Source organism: Musca domestica, unplaced genomic scaffold (assembly GCF_030504385.1).
Source record: "Musca domestica strain aabys unplaced genomic scaffold, Musca_domestica.polishedcontigs.V.1.1 32, whole genome shotgun sequence".
NCBI classification, from domain to species: Eukaryota; Metazoa; Arthropoda; class Insecta; order Diptera; family Muscidae; genus Musca; species Musca domestica.
Window position 1 is genome coordinate 4,292,963 of NW_026712311.1, and position 21,690 is coordinate 4,314,652.

The 21,690-nt window shown below is 34.9% G+C and overlaps 1 protein-coding gene across 2 annotated transcripts; it reads right to left on the reverse strand.

The window, feature by feature from the left end:
- Positions 1 to 1,496: 1,496 nt before the first annotated feature.
- On the reverse strand, positions 1,497 to 11,064 carry LOC101899571 (beta-galactosidase). 2 transcript variants are annotated; one of them, XM_005177781.4, is made up of 6 exons: positions 10,680 to 11,064; positions 7,088 to 7,257; positions 3,339 to 3,489; positions 2,929 to 3,271; positions 2,723 to 2,870; positions 1,497 to 2,662 (listed from the first exon to the last, which is right to left on the reverse strand). In XM_005177781.4, exons 1-6 carry the CDS (start codon positions 10,788 to 10,790, stop codon positions 1,597 to 1,599), a joined length of 1,989 nt encoding a protein of 662 aa, XP_005177838.2. In that variant the 5' UTR covers positions 10,791 to 11,064; the 3' UTR covers positions 1,497 to 1,596. The 2 variants fall into 2 exon arrangements, with proteins under 2 accessions (XP_005177838.2, XP_005177839.2); XM_005177782.4 differs by lacking the exon at positions 10,680 to 11,064 and adding an exon at positions 10,521 to 10,670.
- Positions 11,065 to 21,690: the final 10,626 nt, after the last annotated feature.

Sequence of the window (21,690 nt, forward strand, 5' to 3'; positions counted from 1 at the left end):
TGAGGGTATTACCAGAAATTGGTAAAAAAAATGTTGAATGCGAAATGAAATGTTATTCAAAGGACTGAAGAAATACTTGTAGGCACATGAAGGAGGTCAAGTTATGTGGATCAAGGAGTGGGTGTTTAGCTTTTTTTAAATCCTTTTATTAATATCACAAGAAGGGGAAACGTATACAGCAATTTTGGTAATTATAGTTCATAACAATGAGGCTTGCCAAAAATTTGGATTTTGGGAGGTTTGGTTTCAAAATACCCTAAATAAAGTAAAGTCCAATTGGCTTGATTTGAAAAATTTGGTCTAATTGCTTAAACGAAATCCCAAAGCAGGGACTACATAGATAGCTGGCAATATTCTCCGTCATAAAAAACTCTTAAATAGCGTAATAATTATTTCATAGGAACTCTAAAATCTTTATTATTATTGACTTAAATTCGCAAAACCTACAAATTTTTCCATTTAGGTGAATTATTGCAAGATATTGTGAATTTTAACAACTTGAGAATTGTTTGGTGCTATGTGAGGATCGTGATATATTTTACATATATTTTGGCACAAATGTAAACGCAACCTGATTTTTTTTATTAAAACAAAATTTTAAAGACATTACTTACCTTTATTTCACTTCCAATGACCGTTATTTATTTCTTAATTTCTTATTTCACACTTTAAATGTCTCAAAATCTAACTAGCCACCTCTTCATGCGTTAATTCTCAGTGGCATCTTTTCTCACTCTCCTCTCATGTTTGCACACACGCACGAACACACAATTAGTCATTGCAAGAGGCAATCGAAATAACACAAACGGCAACAACAATGCATAAGGCAGACACAATGCACCATAAGAAGCACTTTGCAATTTGATTTATTAATTAAATTATTGACTTTTAATAAATATCATTTGATATTTTGGTAATCTGGATAATAATTAACACTTTGTAAGTAGAAAATATAAGATATTTAATCTTTTAAAGTATTAATTTCACAATTATTTTGGGAATGAAAGGGAAAGCACAACCGAACGAAATGGGAGAAAGGCGCGAACTGATTAACGAGTGAAAGGCAGATGTCATCAAATGGGATGACAACTGCAATAGGGTTGCCTTATTTTATGAATTTTGTGATTTTGTAGTTGGATTAAGAAAAGTGATGGTCTTCATACTGAATTAAGCTGGTCCATGTAAAAATTGAATAATTATAATAAATAATTGTTGTAAATGAAAAAAATATACCCGAAAAAAGTCTGAGTATTCGAGAGAAGGATTGGAGACAATATTTGAAGGCATTGGATTACCTACATATTTATTTATTTACTTATTTATTTATTTATTTTTTTTTATTTTTTTAATATTAGTCGTTATCCAATTTTTTTACTATGAAGATTGAAACGAGTAGTTTCCTTCAAATTGGAAAAAAATAATTTAACAAGATTAAAATATTTTTCAAAACTCCTATCCTGCCAGTACCGGTTTTTTTTATAACAAATTTGATCAGATCTGTTTTATATTTTATTTATTTATTTAAATTCTCTTAAAATAAAACAACAATAAAAAATATAAGGAAATATCAGATCCCTCCATCAGGATGCTCCATTTTCAACCATCCAATTGCGCCTTATCGTCCAGCGTAATGTGTGGATTGGTACCCGGTTCTTTACGATTTGTCTGCTCATATTCCAGCAAAACCAACGAATTACGACCCTTGTGTAAAATTTCCTGAGGAACATACAAGGTGATTTGTGGCCCTGCCAGTGGCCAATAGCGTCCGATATTAAAACCATTTACAAAGGCAACACCTTTACCCCACCCCGAGGGATTAAGATAGGTGTGATGTTCCTCCGTTACAACAAATTCACCATAGTAAATAACGGGACCTCGATGAAGAGATGCCGTCGTATCATCTTCCATAAATGACAAACTATTATTTTGTACCCCAGTCAAGATATCTGTTACTTGAGGTTCCTCCAGCGGGAAGGCGGTGTTTAGCCAGTCATTGAGAATTGTTACCTTATCGGCATTAAGTGGCTGCAGGGTAATGGCACCCAAAATGCCTTTTGTGTCATTGGCAATGTTGAAATTAATGCGTCCTTGATTTTCCACAAGCAGTTGTAGTTTCGAGTCGTGTAGATCATTTAAGGTTATGGAGAAGTTGGCATTTTGTCGGGACAAAATTCCCTTGAATTGCTGGTCTACATAGACCAAGGCACGATCCCGTAAGTCATTGAGAGTCAAGACATATGTCTCGCCCGCAATTATACCTTGGAGACTTGTCTCATAAAGTATCAAACCAGAATATTGATCCAACTCTTCAAAGGTCATGGGTTTTAGAGAGCTGCGCGCCTTTCCCTTGGCCAAAATGGCTCGGGCCTCTTGCGACAGTAAATTCATTACGGGGGCCATTTCAACACGTCCATAGGCAAATGATTTTTCTGGTACTATCTCAATTTTGGGTACTTCGCGAAAATCTCGTATAACTTCACGAATCAATTCGAATTTCTTGGTGACATTGCCCATTTCATCCATAACGGCGTCATAATCGTAAGATGTAATGTCAGGGGTGTATTTTGAGTCACCAAAATCATTGGCGCCAGCGGTGAAACCGAAATTTGTTCCTCCAAAGAACATGTAAAAATTCACATTGGCTTTGTATTCCAGAAGTTTTCTGGAAATAAAGAAAACTTCGTTAAAAAGACGAATCTCAAAAATCATAGTATTTTCTTACCGGAAACCCTCTGCCACTGACTTGGGGTCACGTCTCTGATTTTCCTCCTGCCAATGGGTCAACCAACCAGGATAAAATTCGGAATTTACCAATGGCCCAGTGGGTTGTACAGATCTCAAAATCTTCCAAAGATTGTCGATTTCATTAACTACAAAAATTGTAAAAATTAAAAATATAAATTTCAAAATTTTGGAATTTTCACTTACCCCTATCAAAACCAAAATCTATCGTCGCGAAAACCCCCTCAATTTTGCCACATTGAATCCGATCATTGGGTATATCGGTTGTAAAAAGTAAGGCATTATCTTTAACATATTTCCTTGTCTCATCCCTCAGCCAATTCAAATAGTCATGATCACATGCATAAAAGGCTCCATATTCGTTTTCCACTTGGACCATTATAATTGGACCCCCATTGCCGTAAAGGAAACGTTGAATGCGTGGCATTAGTTTCGAATACCACACGGAAACTTCTTGAGTGTAGTTGGCATCATTGGTGCGCATTTGTATGCCGGGATATTTTGTGAACAGCCAATGAGGAAGGCCACCCTGGAAAAGGAGGAAGGGAAAGACAAAAAGTGAGTAGGTAAAGGCATTATTTTTTGAGATGATATACATTATCTCTCTCAGCACATATAAAGGGACCTGGACGCAAAATGATATAGAATCCTTCGGCTTGGGCCAATTCTATAAAGCGTTCCACATTTGCTATGTCAGTCCAGACATATTCACCATCGTGGGGATTGTGCAAAGACCATTCCACGTAGCTAAAATAAGGAAGCAATAAAAAAATATAAAATTAAAATTCTCCGAATGTATACATAAGTTCGGGGTCAAGCCTTTACTTAGAAAAAAGGCAATTTAGACAGATTTTAGACCCCAAAAAGTATATATATATATATATATATATATATATATATATATATATATATACTATATAAATTCTATAAATCGATTTAAAATTCTATATCGATTTACCGATGTCCGTCCCTCTGTCCGTCTGTGGAAATCACTCTATATTCCGAATGAAATGAAGTAGGTCGATAAAATTTTAATTAAATGTATATTACGTCTGCAGGACTTGAATTGAAAATGGGTATTGAAAATGGATCATGTAGGTCCACGTCTTCGTATAGCCCTCATATAACGGCACCTCCCAATATTCGGTATTTTGATGATTTTAGCGTCGTTATTCACCGGAATTGTTTCAAATTTGGTATTTGAAGTTCGTAATAGATACTAAAGTCTAAGGCAGAAAATTGTCTGTGCAGATCCACGTCTTCGTATAGCCTCCATATAATGGTACCTCCCAATATTCGGTATTTTGGTGATTTAAGCGATATTTTTCACCGGAAATATTTCAAATTTGGTATTTGAAGTTCGTAATGGATATTACAGCCTATGACAAAAATTGTCTGTGCAGGTCCACATCTTCGTATAGCCCCCATATAATGGTACCTCCCAATATCAAGATAGGACAAGACAGAGTAAAAATATGGCAACCCTATGAAAATACCTCTGTTGTTACGATATCATAACAACATAGTTACCAATGTTAACTGATTTAAACCGCTAAGCCAATTGCATATTTTTGGAAAGGTCTATGGAATAAAATTTTGAAACCACATTTTTTGATTTTTCAAACTTTTATTTGTCTTTGGTTTTTGTAATTGTGGTTTTTATATTAACATGTTTCTGGCATGAGCTGTTACTCTATGTATTGTAGACACAAACCATTTGCTCAAAATGCATTTTGTCTAGTCTTTACCATTATAGGTCTTTGCCAATATTCGGCATTTTGTTGATTTTAACTTCATTAATCACCGACTTTTTTCAAGTTTCGCATTTGAATATTGTAATAGCGTATGACAAAAGTTGCCTATGCAGATCAACGTCGTCGTATAGACCCTAATTTTAACAGAATTTTTAACTGATTTTATTTTTTTTTTTTTTTTTTTGAAAATTGCCAAATTCGTTCCAAATGGTGGAGGGTATTCAAAGTTCGGCCCGGCCGAACTCACACCTTTTTCCCATGTTTTTGTATCAGTCTTACATTTGTAGTTCCCACCGTTATTGTCATTCTCTCTTTCTCACTCGTATTTATAACTACTATCTTCTTTGTTGTTTACATGCATTCGTTAATTTGTTTATGTGCTTTGACGAATGGACGTGGTTGCCATGCTGTTGGAACATTGTACAATAACCCGGAATGTAATTCCCGCTATTTCCATGTCTAGCGACGAGTTACAAATACGAGTGTGAAAATTTTAAAGATAATTTAAATAGGCAAACACGCTAACCGAATCCCACGCACTAACATCGAAGGAGGGGAATTTGCTGGAATCACTTCACTCTACTCTACAACACATTTATGAGAGTTCTTCATACAAAGATCTCGATGAATTGATCTCGCAATAGACCAAACTAACTCGATCCAGTATTTCCATATCATACTTTTATTCTAGACCTCCACATACCACACTTCTCAATTCACACACACTTACTATATGACAAGATCCCCCAAACTACAAAAATTTAGCAACACATATTAATAGGTTACCTATTATAATAAACAATGAACGTATTGAGAGGCGAGTTCGGTGAACTTTTTTATCCCACTTTCGCGACCGGACAAATGGCCGCCTAAAGCGTGCGATTTAACGTCTTTAGACTATTTTTGTGGGGCTGTGTTAAGTCAATACTGGCGAGCCCGCTTCAATTGACAACATTGAAGCATTTTTCATGGGATACCGGCCAAAATGTGGGATTGAGTATTGCTCTGTTTCAGAACTGCAAGAATTTAAAATTTTTTCTTGGATAATCGATTTATTCTTTTTATACCCTACACCACATAGTGGTAAGGGTATTATGTCTTTGTGCATTTGTTTGCAACAGGCAAAAGGAAACGAGATAGACCCATAGTTCCTTTTGATGATCTGCATAGAATCACATTCTGAGTCGATTTATGCATGTCCGTCCGTCTGTCCATGTATTTTTGTAAAAAAAGTACACTTCGCATTTATTGCCCTATCCAGATGAAATTTTGTGCAAATCATTTGTTTGGCCCAAGGACGAACCCTATTGCAGATAGGAGATAATCGGTCAAAATTTAGATATAGCTCCCATATATATCTTCGTCCGATTTGCCTTTTATTGTGCACCAAACGTGTAATATCCGCCCGAATAGTATGGAATTTTGCAAATACAACCAAATTAGGCCTGTAAATAAGTATGCCACATTTGGTCGAAATCGGTTCAGATATAGGTATAGCTCCCATATATATTGTTCATCCGATTTGTTATTTTTGTCCCCCCGCAGCCTCTGTAACAACAATATTTGGGGAAATATATTAAATACAGCTCAGAAATACATTTGCTAAATTTTATCGAGATCGGTTCAGATTTGGATATAGCTCCCATATATAACTTCGTCCGATTTACCTTTTATTGTGCACCAAACGTCTAATATTTGTCCAAATGGGATGGAATTTGGCACTTACGACCGAATAGAAAGTAGAAGCTAGTATGTCAAATTTGGTGAAGATCGGTTCAGATATAGCTATAGCTCCCATATATACAGTTCATCCGATTTGTTATATTTGTTACCCACAGCCTTAATATGCACTCCGTAACAACTATATACAGGGAAATATATCAAATACAGCTCAGAAATATATTTACCAAATTTTATGGAGATCGGTTCAGATTTGGATATAGCTCCCATATATATCTTTATCCGATTTCAAATTAATTGTGCACCAAATGGACAATACAAATCCAAATTTAAAAGATACAAATGCTGAGTGAATTCTCTCATAAAAACTTTTAATTGTTATGCGCAGCTCTACTAAATTAGCAAAGTGATGTAGGGTATCATAAAGTCGGCCCGCCCGACTTTAAGACCTTCTTTACTGGTTTATATTGAAAAAATTGCAAGACTAGTAGATTCTGCTGTGCTGCTTATTGAAAAGCATGTGTAAAAATTGGACTGAACGGATGGACGGATGGTGCAGTTACAATCAACATTTACATGAAATAATTTTCAAACATTAAATTTTATGGACCGTACTACCAATTTATTCAGATATGTTTCTGAAGTTTATTTGTTTTTTTTTTTTTTTTTTTTTTTTTTGACAAATATTTAATAGTTCCTAAAAAATCCCACTTAGTGTGTAGATTCTTATTTTGAACAAATCCTATTTTTGTTTAGCTTCGGGGATTTAAACAGCATCAACATGGGTTTGGTTCCACCCGAATTACCTATAGCTAATATATAGCCATAGGTTTGTAATTAGAGTCCCTGATTCCCAATTCTTTTCATATAATATTCAAATCGATTAAATTTTGTTTAAAATTGTTACTTACGTTTCGATTGCATTAAGTCCAGCCGCCTTCATGGTGCGTAAACGTTTCTGCCATGCCCTGGGGTGAGCACGGAAATAGTGGAAGGATCCCGAAATGTACTGAAATGGTTTTCCATCCAAGAGGAATGTGTTCTCCTTATGGTCGACCGTAAAACTTGGCTTGATGACATTCTACAAAAGAATGGAGATTTAAAAATCAATAATAGATTGTAAAATTTGTGTGGAAATTATTGAAACAAAATTATTTTCTTTAGCGCAATTGAGTTGGTATTTACACCGTTCAAAGTTTTCTATCGGATTAAATTTCGTCGTCTGTTATTAAGTTTTTGTTGCAATATTTTTTTAAGTAATTTTATTTTTACATTTATTATTCTGTTAAAACAAACAATATCTGTCAAGACGTACAGTTTTTTATACCCTCAGCCATATGCCTATGACCATTTGAAACGGCCAAAACGTGCCTAGTTATTTATTTTGAGGAATAGTTGTAATGCTCTAGTAACTCATCATCTGTTATTCCTTACTGTGTGAAAGACAAATACCTCAAGAGCCCTTGACATTGTCGGCGAAATTAATTTCGGCTAGTACAACTCACCTTTTCTGTCATTGTTTATTGATTTATAATTTCTTAACCTCTTTTGACAGCTTTTTGACATTTAATAAGTTAATCAGTCAATAGAATATCTTCTCGAAGTTATAAATTATGTTAGATATTAAGATTTCCGATTAGAACAAACCCTTTGTCCGGAAATTGCCCCGTATTTGTATTTATTAGTGTCGTAGGTTATGTAAAACTTTCGAGAATATTATTCCTCCACGGCAGCCGATATGGATTTACTACTTAATGGGCTTGATACGATTTATTATCCGGCAATTTCAAAACAAAGCTATCTCTTTTCGTGGGGGCTTAAAGATATGTCTGCCTTGTTGTTTGAATCCTCAATAGAGATAATACATTGTAAAATGCATTAAATGTCTAAATGACGTGTGAATTGTTTAGAATAACAAACGATAAGATAAGTTAAATGTTAAATATATATTAAGCACTTTTGTGATATTTGATTAAATAAATTCAACAAGAATATAAGAACAATAACAAATTAACAAACAAACAGAAATTATTGAAGTGCATAGAATGATAGAATGATCCAGTAGATCATGTCACACAATAAATATTATTGGAGGAAGAATGGGCAATATTTCATTTTTGCTCGAAGGACCAAATATTAAGAAAATAATTTATTTTCCAAGTCGACGAATACCAGATGTAGGGTCTACTTGAATTGGATAATTTGTTCAAGATATTTCAGTTTTCATATATAGTACACATTATTCGAGATGTTAATACTCCATTATTCAAGGCGAGATATAGAGAGGCATATGCGGATACATTAAGCAATCTGTATACATATGTATTTATAAAAAAAAAAAAATATTTTATTGGTCGCTAACATTCAAAAAGGGTAGCACCAAGTAAAGAAGAGACGGAACCCTCGCCAGAGAGCTATAAATTTCGGACCTCTTCCTGCGTAATATGAGCGCCGTATTACACCCACATTCATCAAGTGGATTCGTAGAGAAACAGGTTGTTGGGGGCTATCTGAAACTCAAAGAAACAGGTATTGTGATGCAGCGATTTTAAGGAATGTAGAGTTTAATTTCCAAAATTCATTATCTTTACGGTACAACGGCATTTATTTTCACCACCGCATAGTTTAAGACGTCCTCTGCCTCTAATTCGGTACTAAAAGTCTTTTTTGGGGTGTTTCCAATCTTAGTCGGTGTACGGATGTACGGGGTACATCCGATGAGGTGATATTTTTACAGTAAGATAGTTTGGTATGTTCCCTTTCAGCCCAATTTTTGCAAGGATGTGGTCTACCTAACTATTAAGACTATAAAATATGAAGTTACAGCCACTTCGTCTGGAAGATGTGACCAAAATATCTGATGGTCCCATGACTATATATGTCACTATATATGTGTACTCAAATCCATGGCGGTTTTAAAGTGTAGAAAAAGATCTGGAAAGAGCATTTGAGCTCTTGACAAAGCCTTTTCTTTGGTTTAAATGTCGATCCACATTTTGGTATATCCCCCGGTACCGCCTGATTTGGAAGGTTTTGGTCCCAATTTTTTTATCGAAATCAGCCGCAATTGCACATTTTGAATTCTACGTGGGTAGATTTACTCCTCGCAAAAAATATTCAAAGTAAGTCCACTTTTTCGTATGGCGCCCATTGAACGGTACCTCCTGATTTTCAATATGTTGAAAGTTTCCGACGCAAATTCTCAAACAAAATAACTGCAATTCAGGTAGTTCGGCCGGGCCGAACTTTGAATACCCAAAAAAAAAAAAAAAAATAATAAATAAATAAATAAAATCCGTTGAAAATTCTGTTAAAATCTTAAAAAACGAATGTAGCCTTTATATTAGGGCCTATATGACAACGTGGACCTGCATAGGCAACTTTTTTCATAAGCCATTACAATATTTAAATGCGAAACTTGAAAAAAAATAATTCGCTAAAATCATCAAAATACGGAATATAGGGATGTACCGTCATATGGGGGCTATACCAAAACGTGGACCATGTACAGATACTTTTCTGTCATAGGCTGTAGTATCAATTACGAAATTTAAATACCAGATTTGAAACATTTCCGGTGAATAATGTCCCTAAAATCATTAAAATACAGAATATCGGGAGTTCCCATTATACGGGGGCCATACGAAGGCGTGGACCTGCACTGACAATTTTCTATCATAGTAATGGATACTACCATTACGAACTTCAAATACGAAATTTGAAACAATTCCGGTAAATAATGTCTTTAAAATCATCAAAATACCGAATATCGAAAGGTACCGTTATATGGGGGCTATACGAAGGCGTGAACCTACACAGACAATTTTCTGTCATAGGCTGTAGTATCCGTTACGAACTTCAAATACCAAATTTGAAAGAATTCAGGTGAATAATGTCGCTTAAATTATCAAAGTACCGAATATTGGGAGGTACCGTCATATGGAGGCTATACCAAAACGTTGAGCTACATGACCTATTTTCAATACCAAAAGTCCTGCAGACATAATATACATTTGAGTAAAATTTTATCTTTGTGCGTGTTTTGATTTCCCTTAAAAATATTCGTTAAATCCTTCCAAACTTCCAAATTTTAGAGATTTTTTTAGGGTAACCGATTACGTCCTAAGTCAAGTTTTCACATGGTGTAGGCTGTAAATAGTTCAAACTGGTCGAACTCTAAGTAGTTTTTTTCTTATTTCACTTAATACCACAACCAATATTTCCGATGCGATTTTTTGTCACAATACTTTGTCCATTTCCCACAAAATTCACTTTTTGATTCCTAGAATATTTTTTTCTCAGATTTTTACAATATTTATATTCATAGAACACTTTTTCCAATACCATATTCTCTTATAAGTTGTTTTTCACAACAATGTCACAAGCACAACCACAAAAAACACCTCTTCTCGCGACAAACTGCATTTACGAACTACTTTTCATGGCCTAGTTGGCCGGTGGTTTCTTGCTCTCATCTTCATCATTATCATCTTACACACTTACTTTATCTGCCCCGGTATAACGCAGAATAAAACAGCCAAGTATGACAACGATTAATGCCGCCGCTAGACCAGACACGACCATGGTTAAAACGTCTCTGCAATGGACTTTCATTTTGTCATTCGAGTTCGAGTGCTCTCCGGAAAGCTTTACTTGAATTAATTAATTAAATCAAAGCTTGGGTTGTTTATTTTTGTTTGTTGTAATGTTTGTTGTTGTAGTTATATGCTTCTAGTTTTCTGGCTTCTCCAACACTTTATGGGTAATGCGTTGTATGTGCCTAGTGGCCCCGTGAGGTTAACTGCCGTCGTAGTTATTTTGCTAATGTTCAATTAGTAACTACTACTAAATTAAGCGTTTCTTGCCCGCTGGAGCTACGCTAAATCAATGTCAATTTATATAATAATTTTTGTATTGGACTGCTGTGGTTTTTCGACGGCACTTTAAGTGTATGCACTTATTTGGAGTGTTGTGGCACTAAACTTGGAATACTGATAAGATACGCGGGAAGAGACAACTTGAAAAGCCAAAACAAAACAATCCAACATCTTTATTGTACCACTTGAGAAAGAAAAAAAAAAAAACAAACAAAAAATTAGTGTTACTATGAATAAGACTTACCTCTACCTATAGCAGAAGTAATATTACATATTCTCCGTATATCGGGCATACTACATATATGCGATGAAATACCTTTTATAGGTTTTTCTTTCTCCGATAATAGTAACTTCTATCCGTAATATACCGTGATATACCGCGATATCGTTCATTCCTCTATTCACAACAAACCTTTGGTGAATTCACTTCCTTTTCGTTTGAAAGTCTATAAATAACAAGTTAAAATCAGTAAAGATAGTCTTAAGGTCGGACGGGGCTGAGATATTTCTGAGCTGTATTTGATATATTTCCCTGAATATCGTTGTTACGGAGTGCATATTACGGCTGTGGGTAACAAATACAACAAATAGGATGAACAGTATATATGGGAGCTATAGCTATATCTGAACCGATCTTCACCAAATTTGACATACTACCTTCTAGACTCAATTTGGTCGTAGGTGCCAACTTCCATCCCATTTGGACAAATATTAGACGTTTGGTGCACTATAAAAGGTAAATCGGACGAATTTATATATATTAGAGCTATATCCAAAAGCTATACCCGATCTCGATAAAATTTACCAATGGCATTTCTGAGCTGTATTTGATATATTTCCCCAAATATTGTTGTTACAGATTCAATATTACGGCTGCGGAGGACAAAAATAACAAATCGGATGAACAATATATATGGGAGCTATAGCTATATCTGAACCGATTTCGATCAAATTTGGCATACTTATTTTTAGGCCTAATTCAGATGTATATGCAAAATTCCATACTATTCGGGCTGATATTACACGTTTGGTGCACAATAAAAGGCAAATCGGACGAAGATATATATGGAAGCTATATCTAAATTTTGACCGATTATCTCCAATTTCAATAGGGTTCGTCCTTGGGCCAAATAAATGATTTGTGCAAAATTTCATCTGGATAGAGCAATAAATGCGAACTGTACTTTGTTAACAAAAATACATGGACAGACAGACGGACGGACATAAATCGACTCAGAATGTGATTCTATGCAGATCATCAAAAGGAACAATGGGTCTATCTCGTTTGCTTTTGCCTGTTACATACAAACGCACAAAGACATAATACCCTGACCACCTTGTGGTATACCCTCAGCCAATGTTCGATTATTTAAATATATTTTGACTTTTGTTATGATTATTCAAATTGTTGATCCTCTATGGAGTAGGTTCTGAAGGAATGGGCCAATATTGCCCAATTCGTATCGGACGTAAATAAATATGATATAAATATTGTGACGTGCCAGGTTTTGACTATATTGGTTACTTCCTTCACTTTATTGAGATATGTGATAATGTTTAGAAAACCAAAAAATATGGATGAGATACCAGATAAAGTCGACCGAACTATTGGTATGGGATGTACCACAAGCAGTGGACCTATATATCCCATCTGCACAGCAGATCTTGTGTTAGTAGAAATAATGGGATGTGTAAAATATGAAGAGAACCGGATTCTTATTTCACATTTTATAATCGTTTTTAATAGAAATATTGAGATGTGTGAAATTTTGCAGAGAATCTGATGCTTATTTCTCGTTTTACGAGCTTCATGGCTATTCCAAATTCTGACCCTTGGGTGGGGGAGGTACCAGAAGGAGTTGACCGATATATTCCATCTTCACACCAGACCTTGGGTTAATAAAAATATTATGATTTGTTTAATTTGGACAATCGGACTCTTACATCACATTTTATAAGAGTTATAGTTATTTTTTATATTTTGGCCTTTTTGGGGGAGGTACTTGATACAGTGGACCCATATTGTCCATTTCCGCACCTGGCCTAGCACTGTTCCAAATATTAGGATTTGCAAAGTTGAAGCAAAATCGGATTCTCTATCTATATTTTTCTGTGCAATAAAATATTTTAATATTTATATGAAAACATTGTTTAGCTTCACTGTTCTGAAATGATAAAATTATATAGGTATTAAAGAATAGTTTATGGAAGGGTATATAAATATAAATATAAATAGAATATGCGTGTATTGGTGTTTATACATTGGGGACCTCCCGAAATGTTGGAAATTTCCCCAAATTTGCTTTTTTAAAGAGGGAAATTACCAAACCTTTTAGTGACCTACCGACGTTCAAACGCCAATACACGAATAATCTTATTAATAAACTAATTTTTGAGTAATGGGATTTTTGGCTGGGTATAAGTTAGACTTCCTTTTTATATTATCGCACAAATGTTACTTTTTAATTTATATTTTGAAACCCTCATTTTAAATTTAAAATTCCCATTTGGAATAGTATTTCCTTCAGTATTCACTTTGGATTTTTTTCACCTCCGTATTAGCTTATGTACGTCATTATCCATTTGTTCTTATATGATTTACCACCGATAATAGTATTGTCAGCGTAACCTCAGTTAAGAATAGCTTCTCCAAAAAAGCTCCAATGAAATTCAGTGTCATAAAAACTTAGATGTCATCATTTCGTTTATTCATTCATTTTGCTCCAGTTCTGGTAATTCATGGATCGCCATCCAACATCCAAAATATTCGGACCAGATTGAAATGATAAGCCAAGTGCATACTTATTAAGGCATGCGTTTTGCATATGCGCTATCCAGACCCCCGGACAAATGAATGAAACTCGCTGAATTCTAGTGGGAGCGCTGTTCGAAGTATAAACAGTCGACATAGATCAAATACAAGCGAGCAGGCTTCGATCTTTTTAGAGCGGTAGAAAAATTCACTTCGAAATCGAGCAGATTTTACTCTTGCCGAGCACTATTTTAGTTTTAGCACAGATTTGCTAGTTTTCACTCGGGAGCGAATTTTGCTCTGGAGAAAGATTGCTCGAAAATGGGGAGTTTTTAGACGGAATCTACTCTTCGCTCTTTTATTTTAGAGGGGGTGTTACCGAGTACAGAAACTAAATGAGTGCCCGGCAAGAGTAGATTTGTAACGAATTTTGCTCCCAGGAACACTCCCGCTCGGATTCGAGTAAGTTTCACCATTCTGTCACTTTTTCTGAGGTCTTGTAAACCACGGCAACAAACCAAACATGTCGTTGTTGTTGTTGTAGCGGCTATACATGGTGTGTTTGTATTGTGCTAATCTGATTCTAACTCCAGGTCAACAACTCGGGTACTTAATCAGCTGTAACCAGAGGTTTTCTGGAGTGAGTGAGGAAGGTTTGGCCGGGCAACTGAAAAGGTGCAGCGTATCTTCGTCAATTAGTGCCTAAAACGAATTGAGACGAATCCTGAACGCAATTGCGCCAACACTACAGCGTAGTGTTTCTTTAGGCAGCCGACGTTCTTCAGCTGCAATGGATGGGGAATGGACTCCGAGAACGACATTCACGGTTGAACGACAATTGTTGATGGCATCTCTGACTGCCTCCGTATGAATGATAGGCTTCTTGATCTAGAGGCTCTCTCTCTCTTGTAACGTTGGACCTCCCTCTGTAGATCATGTATGTTCTTTCTGACACTCCTGGGTGGGGGAGTATTATCCACCATATGTTAGTTTGGATGACTTCGCGATAACACACTAGAAGATACTGCAACGAAAGCATATGGTTATGTTGACGTACGACAAGGACTTTCGCCTCATCATGTAGATGGTCCACTGTTGTCATGAGGAGGCGACCTGTCGCAGTTCTCAGGGCAGCCTTCTGGCAGGTCTGGATATTCTTCTACTTATATTCGCCACCACACTGAGGGCCCCCTCTTCTTTGATTGTTTGATGCAAATGTGTCATCGGTAAAAATTATGTGGGTTGGCATCTTTTATGGCATTTATACCCCTTTTTAGAAGACGGAGACTATCAATCAATTAGGCAAATGTTTATTATTTACTCACCCCTTTGCCATATCCAAGGTGTTTTGGAGCATTGAACACATTAAACGTACCAAATGTCTCCTTCGATCTTACGTGTTGAATTGGCTCCATATTCAGATATTCATATTCACAAAAAACAAAGCATACAACATGGCAATGTCCCACCATGTTCCATTTGCATAGCGAAGGTCTTAACTATCCGAAAATATTCAGTTAAATTTCAATTTTTGTTTTGAGAATAGATCTCCTTTCAAATACGGAACGAACTATTGATTGAACTTTTTGCAAAATGTTGACTTTAGATTTTTAACAAAAGTATATATATGCTTCTAAACCAGCTCCGCTTCTTCTTGTGGAATTGTCGTACAATTTCTTCTCTCCTTTATGGCAAATTAACGCACATCCATAAAAACAACAATGTCCTTTTTTACTTGGCAGCATTTCTGGGGTTTTTTATTTGACTTAATTGGGTAAAATTCTTTTTTATACTCTTAATTGGTATAAAACAACACTTGGCAATACAATGGAAAAATACATTTTTAATTTTATAATTTTTTTATATATTATAGTTAAAAATTTGCAATATATATTAACACTAATGTACAAGGTGGAAATACAAAGCTGCATTTATAGTATTATTTTAAAATAGGTAAAAAAATACGTGGAATGTCTTGTTAAAGAAATACTTTAGGAAAAAATCGATTGGCAAAAAATAAAAATAAAGGAATAATAAATAATTTAAATGTGGAAGGAGCAAAAATACTTTTTTTTATAGGAATCTTAGATTCAAAGCAGTTTGGACCACATTGTCAGGAAAGCTAAAAAATACCCACTCTAAAGTCTTGCTGCGAAAATGTTACGAAAGAAAACAAAATTAAGTGAGTTCTGTATCCCAAAACATATAGTGATGATAGACGTTGGAATCCTCCCACCACTTATCATCGAAAAGAAATGGATCAGCAGGGGTATGAGTGGATATACAGAAGTCACTCAAATATAGAATTTGGAAAATAACTTTTTGGATATTTGTCAGTTGAAAACTATTAGTAGTATAGTATAAGTCCACAGCCTTGAGTTTTGATTATTCAAACTTTTGACACTTGATGGGGAGGTTCCGAATCAGTTGGACAATATTGACCAATTCGTATCTGATCTAAGACTGATAAAAATATTACAACATGCCAGATTTCGACTATATCGACTACTTCCCTGCTTAATGTGAGGTATCTGCAAATGTTTGGAAAATGTGGAAATATGAGTGAGGTAACAAATTTAGCGGACCGAAGTATTCTATTTTCAAACTTTATCTGATACAGGCAAAAATATTGGTATGTTCAAAAAATCGAATCGAACATAGAAAATCCAATTTTATGCGAAATAATAAATTTCGATGAATTACATAATCATATCAGAGATTCTGTTTAAGAGAAATATTTAGATATAGCAAGTTGTAAAAAATTGCCTACTTGTTTTGCAAGTTATGACAGGTATAGGAAATCGTGACCCTTTGTGGGTGAGGTACCAGAAGGGGTTCGCAGGTATATATCATATTCACAACAGATCTTGTGTTAGCGAAAATGTTTAGATATGTGAAATTTGAAGCGAGTTGTATGCTTATTTCGCTTTCTTGGAGTGTTATGTTTTTCAAAATCTTGAACCCTATGCGGGGGAGGTACCAGAAGAAGCGTGCCGATATATCCCATTTTCACTGCAGATACTGTGTTAATAGAAATATTGGAATAATCGTTTTGTTTATTCAAAACTTTAACTCTTTGTGGGGGAGGTACCATAAGGAATGGTCCGATCTCTACCGTCTTTATAACATATCTTGTGTTATCGAAAATGTTGAGATGTATAAAATATGAAGGGAACCCGAAGCTTATTTGAGATTTTATGATCGTTTTGGTTATTCAAAATGTTGACCCTTTGTGTGGAAGGTACCAGAAGGAAGATCTCTACCATCTTCATAGCAGACCTTGTGTTATCAAAAATGTTGAGATGTGCGAAATTTGAAGAGAACCGAATGCTTATTTGGGATTTTATGATCGTTTTGGTTATTCAAAACATTGACCCTTTTTTGGAGGAGGTACCAGAAGGAGTGGTCCGATCTCTACGATCTTTATGACAGATCTTGTGTTGATAGAAATATTGAGATTTGCCAAGTTTAAATGGAATCGGATGGTTATTTCGCGTTTAATGAGCTTCATGAATATTCAAAATTTTAACCCTTTGTTGGGGAGATACCAGAAGGAGAAGACCTATATATTCTATCTTCACACCAGACCTTGGATTGATAAAAATATTGTGATGTGTGTTATTTCAAGACAATCGAACTCTTACATCCCATTTTATAAGAGTTAAAATTATTCTAAATTTTAACCCTTTGTGGTGTGGTACCTCCACAAAGAGTGGACCGATATATCCCATCTTCACACCAGATTTTGTGCTAAGAAAAATATAGGCATGAGTGAAATATGAAGAGAACTTTATGCTTATTTCGAATTTTATGATCGTTTTGGTTATTCAAAACTTAGACCTTTTGTGGGGGAGGACCAGAAGGAATAGATCTTGTGTTATCGAAAATGTTGAGATGTGTGAAATATGAAGAGACCGAATGCTTATTTGGGATTTTATGATCGTTTTGGTCATTCAAAACTTTGACCCTTTGTGTGGGATGTAGCACAAGGAATGGTCCGATCTCTACCGTCTTTATAACATATCTTGTGTTATCGAAAATGTTGAGATGTATAAAATATGAAGGGAACCCGAAGCTTATTTGAGATTTTATGATCGTTTTGGTTATTCAAAATGTTGACCCTTTGTGTGGAAGGTACCAGAAGGAAGATCTCTACCATCTCTACCATCTTCATAGCAGACCTTGTGTTATCAAAAATGTTGAGATGTGCGAAATTTGAAGAGAACCGAATGCTTATTTGGGATTTTATGATCGTTTTGGTTATTCAAAACATTGACCCTTTTTTGGAGGAGGTACCAGAAGGAGTGGTCCGATCTCTACGATCTTTATGACAGATCTTGTGTTGATAGAAATATTGAGATTTGCCAAGTCTAAATGGAATCGGATGGTTATTTCGCGTTTAATGAGCTTCATGAATATTCAAAATTTTAACCCTTTGTGGGGGAGATACCAGAAGGAGAAGACCTATATATTCCATCTTCACACCAGACCTTGGATTGATAAAAATATTGTGATGTGTGTTATTTCAAGACAATCGAACTCTTACATCCCATTTTATAAGAGTTAAAATTATTCTAAATTTTAACCCTTTGTGGTGTGGTACCTCCACAAAGAGTGGACCGATATATCCCATCTTCACACCAGATTTTGTGCTAAGAAAAAATATAGGCATGAGTGAAATATGAAGAGAACTTTATGCTTATTTCGAATTTTATGATCGTTTTGGTTATTCAAAACTTAGACCTTTTGTGGGTGAGGACCAGAAGGAATGGTCCGATCTCTACCATTTTTCCAAACAGATCTTGTGTTATCGAAAATGTTGAGATGTGTGAAATATGAAGAGAACCGAATGCTTATTTGGGATTTTATGATCATTTTGGTTATTCAAAACTTTGACCCTTTGTGTGGGATGTAGCACAAGGAATGGTCCGATCTGTACCATTTTTAAAACAGATCTTGTGTTGACAGAAATATTGAGATGTGCCAAGTCTGAATGGAAACGGATGTAAATTTCCTGTTTTATGAACTTCATGAACATTCAACAGCTTGACCTTTTGTTGGAGAGGTATCAGAAGGAGTGGACCGATATATTCCATTTTCACACCAGACCTTGGGTTGGTTAGTAGACTTAGCTGACTTGATTAGAGAGACAATTGATGGACGTGATAGTGGTGTTCTTGTTGCGCTGGATATTTCGAAAGCATTTGATTGTGTGGATCATTCAATGTTGATTGAGAAACTGTTCTCATTATATGCATTTGACAGTAATTCTTGTAAATTAATTGCTTCATATTTATCTGGACGTTCTCAATATGTTTCATATAATGGCGAGGCATCCAGCTTACGTAATATTTACAGCGGGGTACCTCAAGGTTCAATTTTAGGTCCGCTTCTTTTTGTTTTATATGTCAATGACATTAGTAGCATTCTGACTAATTGCGACTGTCATCCGTTTATGTATGCGGACGACATTCATTTATTTTTTAAAGGTCAATCAGACTTTCAACTAGAGAATACCATAAATACAACATTAGGTAATATTTCACGTTGGTTGAGAAATAATAATCTAGTAGTAAATGTTTCTAAGACAAAAGCAATGACATTTGGTTCACCTTGCCGACTGAATAGTGGTATTAATATACAGGTTAATGGTGTAGCGGTGGATTTTGTTGACCGCATAAATTGTTTAGGTGTTGTTCTTGATGCCAAGCTTGATTTTTCTTTGCATATTGATGCACTGTACCCCAAAGTTATAAATATGCTCCGAAAATTACACTCAACTGATTTCTATTTGCCCTTATTTGTAAAGAGAAATCTTGCTCATTCTATGTTATTTTCGGTAATTTCCTACTGTATTGAAGTGATTTCTGGTACAACACATGAGTATTTAATGAAATTAGAAAAACTTTTTAACATCATTGTAAGATATGTTTATAATTTGCGTCGTTTTGACCATATTTCTGCGCATGCAGTCCTCTTTTTAGGAGTGTCATTCTCTACTTTTGTTAAACAACGCGTGGTTTCATTTCTATATAAATGTATCTGTTTAAATCTTCCTGGTTTTCAGCGAGATCGGCTAGTGTTCTCTCGGTCTACTAGGAATACGCAAATAATTTTCCCTCATTTTTCTACGTCTCTATATGAAAGATCTTTCATAGTTCGTTCCGCACGAATCTGGAATCAGCTTCCAGCTGAGCTACGACAATTCTCGTTTTCCCGCGGTGTTTTTCGCCGCATGTTTGAAAACTTTGTAGAGGCAAATGGAGGTTAACAATTTGTTTGTTAATGATATTGACGATACTGTATCGTTTGATTAAATATTGTTTTTTTTTATTACCAGCAATAGACTTAAATTTATTTTCATTGGCTGGGGAGCCTTTTTGTCCATATTTTACATATGATTTCTTAGGTTACTTTAAGATACACTATGTAATATTTTTAAGATGTTTTTTTTTATTTTGGAGTACACTTTTGTAGTTTTGATAGTTGTGATACTTATTGGCCTAATGGCTTTTTCATTGCAACATATAAATAAATAAATGAAATAAATGAAATGATAAAAATATTGTGATGTGTGAAATTTGAGGGAGATTCTTAATGGAGTTTACCGATATTGTCCATTTTACCACCTGACCTAGCACTGATGCAAATATTAGAATTTGCAAAGTTGGAGAAAAACGGATTTCCTTTCTCTTTCTAAGCAGTAAATTATTTTCTTAGAAAATTTTTGCCCATCTCCGATCTCGATCTAAGTTTGACAATAATGTTAAGATGTACCAATTTTGGATCAAATCGAATACTCCCCTCGAGAGTTATCGGCAGACGGACGGACATCGCTAGATCGTCTACAAATGTCCTGAAACGTATTTGGTCCAAAGAGACCTATGGCCTAAAACCGTTATTTCGATGAGGCACGTTTTGGCCGTATCAAATGATATATACCCTCTGTAGCCATATACCTGAGGGTATAAAGAGTTAAATTAGGAGATGCATGAGGGAAATTACACTTCTCCTCTAATAATCCCAGGACAATGTGACCCATTGGTTATCCAAAGATTGAAAAGTTATATATTAAAAATATATTGATTTAGATTCTGTTTCCTAAAAATATTTATACATACATGCAAATAATTTTACGATTCGAAAATAAGTTTTGTGCAATTAAATTCAAATATTTATACTAGAAATATTATCGTATTATTTATATAACATTAAAATCTTTAAAAAATAATTTATACACTAAAATATTCATTTTAAAGCTTAATTTAAAATAATCATATTTAAGATTAATTCCTATTTTCAACATCTTAGGAGATTGCAACCGACATTCAATTGACCAGGGAATGGATTCTTGTTCCATGAAAATTTGAAATGTAAAATATTATATTTGCCTCAATTCGAAGTTTGTAAAAAAGAAACGTGTGTTCTTAGTAGAAAGGTCCGGAGAAAGAATCTAATCAATTTATTTTCATTTATGTATACAAGGCCTATAAGACAATGTTTGGCTCCTTTCTTTCCTATAAATTCACAATTCGATTTAATAAAATTTTTCATTTTAAATATTTTTCGTTAAGATTTTTTTTAATTGTACGTTTTTCATAGAATATAATTTTTGTGTGGTTTACTAATGACCATAAATTATGTCGTGATGACCTAAAACTTTGCTCCTTCCCTTGGAGAACGTTCTGGAGATGATGAAAATAGGTGTTTGAGTTATAATTTGTTTCTCATGGAATGACTTGTGATTTGTTTTGTTCGTATTTATGATTAGATATAACCGACATGTGATGGGGTTTCCCAGAAATTGGAAATAACTGTTGCAACAAATGCCAACAGAGATTTACAAACAAAATCCCCACCCAACACATTGCTTAAAAACTAATTA